At 41.6% G+C, this 12,706-nt stretch overlaps 1 protein-coding gene across 1 annotated transcript; it reads right to left on the bottom strand.

Moving 5' to 3' along the window:
• Positions 1 to 5,643: 5,643 nt before the first annotated feature.
• Mpz (myelin protein zero) lies at positions 5,644 to 10,905 on the bottom strand. Its single transcript, XM_026380587.2, has 6 exons — positions 10,774 to 10,905; positions 8,029 to 8,195; positions 7,560 to 7,773; positions 7,206 to 7,341; positions 6,986 to 7,046; positions 5,644 to 6,855 (listed from the first exon to the last, which is right to left on the bottom strand). The coding sequence occupies exons 1-6, from the start codon at positions 10,868 to 10,870 to the stop codon at positions 6,754 to 6,756; spliced, it is 777 nt and encodes a 258-aa protein (XP_026236372.2). The 5' UTR covers positions 10,871 to 10,905; the 3' UTR covers positions 5,644 to 6,753.
• Between the last annotated feature and the right edge of the window lie 1,801 nt (positions 10,906 to 12,706).

Genomic DNA, 12,706 nt, shown 5'->3' with positions numbered 1-12,706 from the left:
CATAGAAAAAGGTAACTGAGTCTGTGTGTTTATTTTGATCTCACTAGCTAACTTTTATGCCAAGAACCTCTTTAATGAAACCAGTGCGCTGGTCGCATGGTGGAAGTTAGTAAGATAGTTCATGTTCATTTTCTTTGACCTAGTAATTCTTTGGAATCTAATGTCTATTTAACACATAGCACACCTCAATTCAGACTAGACATATTTCAAATACTCAGTGGCCTCATGTAACCACTGGCTGTCATATTGGCTCCTTTTTCCATCTTTCACCTTTTGATGAGACATATGCTGTAGGCTGCATGGTAAGTCACCTTGTTATGTGGTTTCTTGTTGCATTCCATCAGAAAGGGACACCAAAGAGATGAACTTAGAATATACAAGAGTAGAGCGAGGTGTTCTATTTCTCCCTGTAAGACTCTAATAGACTGTGGGTTGGTTTCTTCATGCTTTTGGTGGGAATAACTTCAGTTAGGTCACCTTCTCCTACAAGGTTTTCATAGTGGCTCTCTCTTCTTTTACCTCCTACCTCTCCAAGTTTATGGAAGGAAAGGGGCTTCACAAAATTTGTTCGTTTTTCCCTCGATCTTGCCCTTACCTTTATAAATACCTTATTAAACAATTTTTATTCTGATTGATCTTTTTTCATCTTGGAATCTTGAATAATGGATTTTTAATTATAGGAGAGTAAAATATACCTCATCTCATATCACAGGTAATGTATTCACACATACCAGATTAATTTTATATTAAAATATAACATATAAAATGCTAAAACTTTTAAAGAACATATTTGTGTAACTTTGTGAAGAGAAATGGAAAACAAAAATTACAAAATAAACAAAAATCTGAAAAATAAGATGATATTGTAGTTAAAATTTTTATGTGTAAAAATTTATCAAAATGAGTTGAAAGAGACATGAATTGTATCACCAGTCATTTTTGATATTTAGCTTGACTTGGTTTCTCCTTTGGTTGGCTTTTCCTTTATTGTAGTTCTTTCCTTTGCAAATTTTCATTGTTGTTTTTCATTTCCTCCTCGTGGAATATTTTGCCAAGAATATGTTCTGTAGTGCAGGCTTTCTTGCTGTAAATTCTTTTAGCTTTTGTTTATCATGGAATGTTTTTATTTCATCATCAAATCTGAAGCTTAATTTTGCTGGATATAAGATACTTGGTTGGCATTCATTATATTTTAGAGCTTGGTATATGTTGTTCCAGGATCTCCTAGTTTTGAGATTCTGTGTTGAAAAATCTGCTGAGATCTGAATTGGTCTTCCCTTTATAGGTAATCTGATTTTTCTCTCTGCAGCCTTTAAAATTCTATCCTTATTCTGTATGCTAGACATTTTCATTATAATGTGTCTTGGTGTAGATCTGTTGTAATTTTGTACATTTCATGTCCTATAGGCCTCTTGTATTTGATTTTCCAGTTCATTCTTCATGCTTGAGAAATTTTCTGCTATTATTTCATTGAAGAGATTGTGCATTCCTTTGGTTTGAATCTCTGAACCTTCCTCTATCCCAACAAATCTTAAATTTGGTCTTTTGATGGTATCATGATTCTTGGGTACTCTGTTCATGGTTTTTACTATCTTCACTGTGAGATCAACTTTATTTTCAAGATCATATATTTTGTCTTCATTGTCTGAGGTCCTGATTTCCAAGTGATCTAGTCTGTTGGTGATGCTATCTATTGAATTTTTTAAATTGGCTTATTGTTTCTTTCATTTCAAGGATTTGTTTGTTTGTTTGTTTGTTTTTCAGTATCTCTTATCTCTTTCTTGAAGTAATCTCTTACAACTTGTACTTGTTCTCTTTTTGTTGGAGTGACCGATTTTTGCCCGGATCTTCTCACTTAGGTTGTTCTTTAATTCCCAAATCATTTTACTTATGTATATTCTGAACTCCTTCTCTGACATTTAACCTACTTCCCTATCTATCTATTCTATTGTTGTATATCTTGGTTTATTTGGGACACTTTTCTCCCTTGTTTTTTCATGATGTCTATGAGTCTTCCTCTTTTGCAGTGTAGATCCGAGGTATTACAGCTTCTGTCCTGTTGTCTTATAGTGTTCCTATGGGTTACCAATAGCTCACTTTTAAGGGAGAGATCAATATTACAGCACTCAGTGTACCCAACATGCAGCATATATGAGTTAGCTTCTATTTTTACATTTACAGTTTTGTCACTATAATCAGAAATGATGAGTTCGGTTATCTTCTACCTTATAGTTAATAGGTTTGCGTAATGGTTTACAGTTTCTAAAGGTAGATGGGGGTCCTGAGGGGTTGGCTGAGATGTTTAGGAGGTAGGATGTGAGAATATGGAGGTATTAGATTATATGACTAGTGAGAGGATAATCATAAGAAGCTGGCTGTTAGTAGGAGAAACAAGAGATAGGCAACCCCATGCAAGACTCCCTGTTACCTCAGCAACAGGATAACTGTTGCACCCCTAGTAGAGAACCCTCTGGTGCAGCCAGGCCACAGGGACCTTGATGATGTCTTACCAGGTCCTTATTGTTGTCCCTTGATAGAAGCCGCAATATCCCAGTTTCATGGCTGTGGCAGCCTCAAGCCTATATGTACCTTGATGTTGGGCTGTGGAGCCATGCTTTGGTGAATAAGGAACCCAAGCACAGGGTGGCTCACTGCATATCTCCAGGCACAGGGAGGGCAGGCTCTCCCTCCGGAACTCCAGGCCACGGTGTGGCCTAAATATAATTTTCTTCATACAAGTTATATACCTTGTGATTGTTTTTGTTCTTTTCATTGCCAATAATGGGTTCCTATCTTATTTCTGTCTCTATCTTGATTTCTCATTATAGATTGCAATACATTTATCTTATAATCACATTACCAAATTGACTTATTAGTTCAGTAACTTTCTAGTTAAGTCTTATGCATTTCCTAGGAATGCAACTATCTGCAAATAAAGATAGTTTTTTTTCTTCTAATATATAGAGAGGTTTCTTATTCTTATTATGTCAACTAAATTCTTTGAAAATGGTGTTGAGTACTTTTAGAGATAATGAATAAACTGTCTTGTTTTCTATTTTAATGACAAAGAGGTGTAGTGTTTTACATGATATTTCCTTTTTTCTTTCTTTCTTTCTTTCTTTCTTTCTTTCTTTCTTTCTTTCTTTCTTTCTTTCTTTCTTTCTTTCTTTTTTCTTTTCAGTACTAGGAATTGAACCCAGGAACATTCTATCACTGAACTACATTCCCCATGCATTTTTATTTTTTTATTTAAAGAGAGGGTCTCATCAAGTTGCCCAGGCTGGACTTGAACTCATGATTCTCCTGCCTCAGTCTCTTGAGTAGCTGGCATTACAGGTATGTACCACTGCACCTGGCCCACAAATTACTTTATCCTTTTTTTTTTTTTCCCCCAGTGCTGGAAATCAAACTCAGAGCCTTGTGAATACTAAGCTACCACTGAGCTACACCCTAGCCCTCTTATGGTATAGACATATTCTTTCATTCCCAGGATTAATTCTTCATGGTCATAATTTATTATTTTATTAGCTTGTAGGATTCTATCTGGTAATATTTTATTGAAATGTTTTTATGTATATTCATAAGCTGTATTATAATTTTTGTCTTTTTATTTTGAATTTACATTAAAAAGCTTTAAATTATTCTCAAAATACTCAAATGTCTGGTCAAAATTTATGTTATTATTATCATTATTATTAATATTAATATTTTATTTATTTGTTTTATTTGGTACTGGGGATTGAACCCAGGGCACTTTACCACTGAGCTACACCTTCAGCCCTTTTTATTTTTTATTTTGAGACAGGGCCTTGCTAAGTTGCTGAAGCTGGTTTGAACCTGGGATCCCCCTGCCTTGGCCTCCAGAGCTGCTAGAATTTCAGGCATATGCCACCATGCCTAGATAAATTTTGTTATTTATGATGCACTGAGGATCATAAATGATCTGTTTAAAAGTAGCAATTTGATGGAATTCAAACTATCCCATATAATATTGCTATTTTCCTTTATGTGGCTCACTATTCTAGGCTCTACTTAATGCTTCATTGCAGAAGAGAGAAAGATATGGTTTACATTGTGGAAAATGGGAAGTAGTCCTGAATAAGCTCATAAAAGTATGGAATGATTGTGAAAACACATAATGGAAAGTTTGCAAAATACTGTTCCAGGGTACCAGAAATCCTGATGGAATCAGAAATATTCAACAATTGGGTAAATTGAGCTGGTAAAATGCAGGTGCTGATAATTTTTAGAACAAAAGTGTAATGAAATGTGATACTCTGGGCTATGCTATATATCAGAACTGACCCAAAGTTTCATTTGACTCTCATAACAGCCCAGGAAACTCAAAAGGGTACTCAGCTACAACTATTTGATGAATAATGAACATTTTAGTATCTTCACTAATAACAAATCTTTAACTTAGATATTCCTAACTTTATTGATTTTGACTGTTTTCTCCTCCCCCATCCAAAAGTTCTCCAGAATCCATTTTATATTAGAATTAATTCAGATAAATGTTTCTTTTAAAATCAGTGAAAACAGCTGGGTGCAGCAGTGCATGCCTATAACACCAGCCACTTGGGAGGCTGAGGCAGGAGGATCATGAGTTCAAAGCCAGCCTCAGCAATTTATTGAGGCCCTGAGAAACTTAGTGAGACTCCTGTCTCAAAATAAAGACTAAAATGAGCTAGGGATGTGGTTCAGTGGTCAAGCACCTCTGGGTTCAATCCCCAGTATAAAAAATTAAATTAAAAATAAAATAAAAGTAGTGAAAGATACCCCCAAATAAACAGTAGCACTATGGGTTTTTGGCAAAGCTGGTGTTAATCACATCTTTTGAGTCTTAATAAGGAGAAGAAATGGCTTTTGAGAGCCTTGTTTTTTGACGCAAAGCAAAGACGATGCATATATGATCTTCACAATCATTTAAAGATTCAAGGATATTAATTATGAACCTAAATTTACATACCAGCAAACTAGCTAATGAGATATTAATATTATAGCTAAAATAGTTTACCAACAAAACAAATGTGGGTTTTTGTAGAGATCTGTGCTAGTTTATAAAATGTACTTATTTAAGCAAGAGCTAAAAACACCTTTAAAGAACTCATCCTCAATATCTTAGTTGTATATCAATTTATAATTTACCAAGATTTCCATATATAGGATGGATTCTCACAACATCCTTGGGCATTAAGCAGAGTGGATATCACGATCTTAGTTCTTGACAAATGCATAAACAAGCTTACCAAAGTTAGATAAATTAAAATGAAATGCAAAGGTGTTGTGTCTGCCGAAAACTAAAAAATAAATATTAAAAAAATAAAATAAAATAAAATGCAATCCTGGATCACACAGCTAGAGTGGCTGGGATATTTTAGAATCTGAATCTTGGTTAGTGTGTTTTCACTTATGTAAAAACAAAGCCTGACCCAGCTTAGCACATAGTACAAGCTTTTTGGGTATTTGTTGAACGTCCCAATGTGTCTTGTGAGCTTTTTCAGAATTCTTCCCACTATACAATACCACAAGACCAAACTCAACAACTAATGTTGATGAGGCAGAATCATAGGATGTTGGGGATGAGAGAAGGGGCAGGGATTATTCCCAGGAGAACTAGGAATTCAAGAGGGAGCCAGAAACTTCTGGAAATGTCAGTGTTTATTAAACATTTAAGGACATTTGGAGTTTTGAAAAGCAATATACAGAATGTAGAAAATTCCTAAGAATTCCCTATAGCTGGGAGAGCAGCCTCTTCCTTTTTCCCCTACTTCCCATTTGCTTTTTTCCTGCTTTCTATTTGATTGTTTAAAGCCATTTCTTAAGGCTCATTTGCCCCCCTCCTCCACCCCTGACCTTTGAGGATCCTTTCTCTCTCCCCTCATCCTTCTCCAAGTTCTTGAGTCCTAGAACAGTGCTCCAAAGTGATCAGGAAGTATCAAGCTGAGGTCTGAGGATCAGGGGCCCCTCTGTTTAATGGGGTTGGGGGCCTGAAAAAGCCACATGACGTCATCGGTCCTCAGTCATGGGGGTAAGGGCAGAGCATGGGCACAGGTAAACAAACAAGCAAACAAAGGATTAAAAAATAAAAAATAATCAACAACCTAAATAAACCCTGAAGGAGAGTCTGATTGGGGTGATCTGAGTGTTAACAGGACAGATAATGGAGCTGGGTCACTTGTTGGAGGGGAGGGAGGGGCGGGAAAGGAAAGAGCCAGAGGGGTCAGGCTCGGGTGCAAGGGATGGAAGAACAGGTGGCCTGGAATTGAGGCAGGGGCTATCAAGTTCCCTTTCTTCTCAGTGCCTGAGGGACAGACACCAAACACACAGCCCTTGGGGCAGGTGAGGGGTATGATTAGTCCCTGGGATCCCAGAAAGTCAGGGGGTGAGGGGGGGGGGAGCAATACAAGTGTTTGGGAATGAATTTTAGAATGAAACTTACATCTCAAAGGGAGGTGAGGGCAGGGCAGGGCAGGGCTGGGGAGCAAGGGAGGAAAGCACCTAGACGGGGGATAAGAGGAGCCTAGGTCCCCCTGCTCTGGCAGGGTCTGGGGGCGGTGATCACTTGTCCGAGTCCAGGCCCATCATATTCTTGAGGGCGTTCTTGAGGCTCGTTCTGCTGGGGGACTTGACAGCAGGTCGGAGCTCCGAGCTCTGCTCATCCTTTCGTAGCTCCATCTCGATGACCACCACCTGAGAACCTTTAGCGGACTCTGCCCCTGACCCCCGATCCCCCGCCCGGCCCGCTAACCGCTATTTCTTATCCTTGCGAGACTCCCCCAGCCCTTTAGACTTCTTTTCACTGGCAGCTTTGGTGCTTCGGCTGTGGTCCAGCATGGCATACAGCACTGGCGTCTGTGGGGGAGGGATGCTCACATCAGTCACGAATCCCGTGGGGCTTGACTGTTCCCATCCCGCCCCTCACGGCTGCCCTGCGACTCCCAGGTCTCCTCCCCATCTTGTCCAAGTTCCAAGTCCCGCTAACCTGCCGCCCGCGCTTCGACGAGTCCTTGGAGGGCTTGTGCAATTTCCCCTTCTCCATGGCACTGCAGGAAAAGGGGTTGCTGTGGGTTTGGTTTCGCCCAAAACCTTTGCAGAGCGGGTCGCAGCTTTCTCTTTCCTTTGGCCCTCTTACCTACTGAAGTGGTCTCCACCAAGATGGGAAATAGTGGATTAAGGGTGGGGAGTCGGGCTCCGCCCCTTACCTGAGCCTCCTCTGCAGGGCCGCTTGTCTGCGTAGCCAACAGTACCGAACCAGGTAGAAAAGCAGCAGTAGCAACAGCACCACCCCAAGGACGCCCCCAATCACAGCTCCTAGCACGACCCCGTACCTAGTTGGCACTAGGAAGAGAAGGGAAAAGAAGTGGGGAAATGAACCGGGACCTCTGTCTCTGATCCATTGACCCACGTCTATTCCCAGACGTTAGGGATATAGGACTCCTAACCAAGGCTACCTCCTGCCCTCCCTCCCAAAGCCTAAACATTGTTGGGTGGGGCTTTTTGCCTCTTTCCCCAGTCTATCAGTCTCCCTCCTCCCCTTTCTGGACTCCTTGTCGCACCTTTTTCAAAGACATAGAGTGTGACCTGAGAGGTCTTGCCCACTATGTCTGGTGGGTTTTTGACATCACAAGTGAAAGTGCCGTTGTCACTGTAGTCAAGGTTGTGTATGACAATGGAGCCATCCTTCCATCGAGGGTCCCCTACCCACTGGATACGCTCTTTGAAGGTCCCCACTTCATCGATATAGGGTTGTCCTTTGGCATAGTGGAAGATCTATGAGGAATGAGGGGAAGCATGTAAGAGAACCCTAGTGAGAACAAAGCTGTCAAAGCTTGGCACCCCGGGGGTAGGGCCAGGGATTCTGGCCTGGAAAGGGTAGTGCTGTGGGTGGCAAAAATGCAACTTACTTGCCAAAGTTGGGGTTATGGCTTATAAAGGATTTTTCCTTCCTTAGCCCAAGTTCTCTTTTCTGTTGATTTTTGAGGTACCCCTTCTATTATCCAGCCCCAGTATCCCTCAGGCACTCACCGAAATGGCATCTCGGCCCCCTTCGGGCTGGTAGCGCCAAGTGAAAGAGATGTCATCTGAGACCCACTCACTGGACCAGAAGGAGCAGTGCAGGGTCACTCGGGAGCCCACAGCACCATAGACTTCCCTGTCTGTGTAAACCACAATGGCCTGGACAGGGCACAGCACTGCAAGCACAGAGGGGAAATCAGAAAGGCATGTGGCCCAGTAAAGGCTATGGAGGATGTGAGACCAAAGTGCAATCAAGGATTGAGTCAAAGAAATAATAAAATTTTGAGGCCTGAACCTCTCTGGACTAACTGAATTGATGAGTGTAAATGTTATGTCTGTTCAAGCTCTCTGTATGTAGTAACAGATTGTCTTGGGGACTTCCAGAAGATGGGCTGTTTTCAAGTTTCACTTTCCCTTTGATAAAATCTCTCTCTCTCTCTCTCTCTCTCTCTCTCTCTCTCTGTACTGGGGATAGAACCTAGAGTTATATCCTGGATCTTTTAATTAATCAAGTAAAATTTTGAGACAAGATCTCACTAAATTGCTGAGGCTGGCCTGAAACTTGCAGTCCTCATGCCTCAGCCTCCTGAGTCACTGGGATTACAGGAATGCACCACTACACCTGGTAGTATCCAAGTCTTAAGTTATCCCTTAGATGCAGAGTTTTAAAGTTTTTATAAATTATATAGGTAACATAAATTGTATTCTTCTTATATAGTATCCAAGCAATACAGATAAAGTTGGTTTCCTTTCACACTCACTCCAACCAATTCTTGTAGTCCCCTCGCAGAACCACAGTTACCAATTTAATGTGTATGCTTTTCTGGTTGTCAAACTCAATAAACTCAAGATATACTTGTACTTATAAGAAATGGATAAGTTTGCTTGTGGAGCTTTTTTATATACATTGCATAATAACATTCTCTGCCACCCCCCCCTCTTGGTATTGGGAATTGACTTGGCATTGAACCCTAGGGTACTCTACCACTAAGCCACATCCCTTGCCCTTTTTATTTTTCAGTTTGAGGTAGAGTTTCCATAAGTTGTCCAGGCTGGCCTCTAACTTGCAGTTGTCCTGCCTTGGCCTCCTGAGTTGCTGGGATTACAGATATGCACCACTACACTCGTCTTGACATCAATCTTATTTTCAACAGATGTATGATATTTTACAGTATAGCAAACTCAAATTTCTTGCCCTTCCACCCCACCAAATGGAGAGAACTGGAGAATATAGGTCTTCCGTGGCATGACAATCCTCACTACTGAATTCCTGGTTGCCATACAACTTGCTTTTGACTGGGGAGCCCGGTAGAGAAGGACTCATACTCTTCTCAGGGGAAGTTGATACAGAGAAAGATCCCAAGCTCAGAGTTCAAATGACATTGCATGGGAGCCTCTGTGGTTTAATCATCCTCATTCCTCTTTGGCCAACTAGCCTAGTGCCACCCGCAAGACTCACCCACACAAGAAAGGCCATTCCAGGGAGACTATGTGTGGGGGCTGGCCCTAGATGGGGTCCACTGTAGACCCTTTTGTTCTATGGGGGGAGGAGGAGGAGGCAACCAAACAAAGACCCATTATCTGGCCAATATTGGGGAATTCTACAGCCCCCACTCCCACCCCATTGTCCTGAATCTCCCACCTCAGCATCAATATTATTTACTCACCTCCTGGGACTTCCTTCTTACAGCCTTCTTGGGAATCACAAGGTAACAAGGGAGGTTATTCTTTGGATCTAACTTCTATTCCTCCTGTTATAATACCAATCATTGCCCTTCTCAGTTCAGCTCAATGGTTCTATGAATGGGACAGACGTTGGGACTGAACTCACCCTCCCTCCTGTACTCCAAGACTACCTTTCCCCATTTCTCTCATCACTCCCTTCTCTAACTCCTTATCCTTAATATTTTCTCAGGGTATCTGGAACAGTTCAATATAGCGCATAAGAGTCTAGGTTCTGGGTTTAGGATTCAAGGACCTGACAGCAGAAAACCTTGGGCTTTGTAATTTACTTCCCTCTCCTGCTGACTTCTCCCTCACCCTCATCCCAGCTTGCCTACTGTCACCCATGGCACCAGGACTCAGGGTAGTTTGGAGAAGGAGAGGATCCATTCAGTCCACTGTTTTGACTTTCTCTTGCTTATCCAATACTTGTCAGAGGGCAAGGAATGGATGGGCCAACAAATGAGGGAAGACAGATTTAGAGGGACAAGATCTTGGGATCTCATAGAAACTTCCTTCTATTCCATCCACTCACTTAATAGATGAGGAGCCACAGAGAGAATGTGAGGCTCCAAGAAAACAAAAACTGTAAGGAGCTAAGGCCACAACTTCAGGCTCCCTCCTTAGATTATACTTCCTGACTTTTCATTTCTGGAAAACTAAAGTTGGGTACCTCTTGCCCTATTAGGGGATGAGTGGGGAATAGAAGCCAGTGTTTGATCCTGTTTCTTCCCAAACTCTAACCCCAATTCCTATCAGATTCTCAGCATGGTTCTGGGGGTATGTTACTGGTTTCCAACCTGGGTCCAGCCATGCCCACTCTAAATGCTGTTCAAACTTTCTTTTACCATCTCCCTTCTCAGAAGATCTTTCCTGACTCCCTCCAAATGATATATATTTTTCTCTGAATACAATACCACCTTCCTGCTTTTGCTCACTGGTTTTTGGCAATAAGGGGTACCACAAAGGCAGTGGGGGGATGCTGAAACCAGCTGAGTTGCAAGGTACCTAGACTGGGGTGGCTCCACTTACCCAAAGAAGAGAAGAGCAGCACAGCCAGGATAGGGCTGGGACTAGATGAGGGAGCCCCAGGAGCCATAGCTGGGGCAGGGGCTAGGGCCCGGAGCATCTGTGGGGTGAAGAGAGTGGGGGACAAGGAACTGAGCGGGGGGTTCCTGGAACCCGCTTAAAATCCCCTGGGGCCCCAGCATGAGGGGGCTGTCCTGAGCCAGTAACCAATTACGGCCTGGCATGTGCAGTTGAGAGGTGGTGGTGGGGGGACAGGGTGCAGAGAGCAGAAGGGGCATTGTATACTCTGGGTGGAGGGATGGGGGGGGACACATACCACCCCACACACAGAGTGCTTTGTGTCTTCTGGCCTTCCCCTGCCCCAGGCTGGAATGTTGGGAGGGAGGTGAAGGAGAGGGACAGAAAAAGGGACACAAACACACTTCTCTGAGGGATAGTTAGGCAGAGAAACCTAAATCCAAAGACCATGAAATGTGATTTCTCCTTAGCCTCCTTGCCTGACGGGAGGCCCCTGAGAGTCCTAGAAGCTATAAGCAATTTTCCCCCAGAGAACTCTGAAAACAGGATATCTTTTGTTATTTTTTAAAAAAATATTTATTTTTAGTTGTAGATGGACACAATACCTTTATTTATTTATTTATTTTTATGTGGTGCTGTGGATCAAACCCAGTGTCTCGCATGTGCTAGGCAAGTGCTCTACCACTGAGCTACAGCCCCAACTCTCTTGTTATCTTGATTACGATAGGTTGCATTATAGATTTCTTGAGATGACCAGGTTCTTTGGGAATATCCCTCACCCCACAATGTTCCTGCATCCTGGGAGATGCTTCCCAGAGAGAAACTTGACTGAGAAATTTCAAAGGAAGAAATCCTAGACCTTTCCCTCTTTGTTAAGAAGTTCTTTGATGACTTATGCTGCAGTTTAAGTTCATTTAAATTTAGAGCAAGACAACAAAATTGTACTGAATGCTATATGTAAAGTATGGAAATGCAGGCAATAGAAAGAGGAATAAAAATTACGTCCCTCCTGCAAGTTCAAAATTTAGTTTGGAGGAAGAGGGAGAGAGGATCAGAAAACAAACCCATCAACTACCAATTACAATAAACCATGATGCTTGCTTTAGTAATGAACAAAGAGCTGGGAATACAACAGAGCACACACACAGCTACAGCATTATGAAGGTTAAGTCATGTGAGAGATTAAACACAAAAATAAACTGCATTTAATAAATAAAGTTCAGAGGAAGAGGCAGTCAGGTCTAAGAGGTAATGTTAGATATAGATCAACCTTGAAGGATGAGTGACATTTTGAAAATAAGGAAAGAGCAGAGAGAGTGACCAGATAGATAGAACAACAAAATTAAGTACAAAAATGTGAGAAAATGTGTTTTGTGCATGCATTTTTGTGTGTGTGTGTGAGCTGGACAGGTTTGTGACGTACTGGGGACACTTAGGGAAGATCTTGAGTCATCCACTTTAATTTGGGGGAACTTGAAGGGAAAATAAGTCTGAACAGAAAAGTTGAAGCCTTTTCCTAAGGAGCCTTAAATGATAGCTCAAAGAGGGTGGATTTTATCTGATGCATTTTACCCATTTTTTTAAGATTTTGGGGTGGAATTAGGGATGGGAATAGAACTTGGTGACTCAGGAGGCTGAGGCAGGAGGATTGCAAGTCTGAGGCCAGCCTCAGCAACTTAGGGAAATCCTGTTTCAAAATTAAGAATAAAAAGGACTGGGGATGTAGCTCAGTAGTAAAGCACCCCAATACCTACATAAATAATAAGTAAAAGACCTTTTAAAATATTTTTAGGTATAGATGGACACAATACCTTTATTTATTTATTTTTATGTGGTACTGAAGGTTGAACTCAGTGCCTCACCTGTGCTAGGCAAGTGCTCTACCACTGAGCTACAACCCCAGTCCTAAACTGCACAG

Source organism: Urocitellus parryii, chromosome 11 (assembly GCF_045843805.1).
Source record: "Urocitellus parryii isolate mUroPar1 chromosome 11, mUroPar1.hap1, whole genome shotgun sequence".
In the NCBI taxonomy this organism is placed as follows: domain Eukaryota; kingdom Metazoa; phylum Chordata; class Mammalia; order Rodentia; family Sciuridae; genus Urocitellus; species Urocitellus parryii.
Note: the sequence above shows the minus strand (reverse complement) of the source record. Positions and strands in the feature narration are given on the sequence as shown.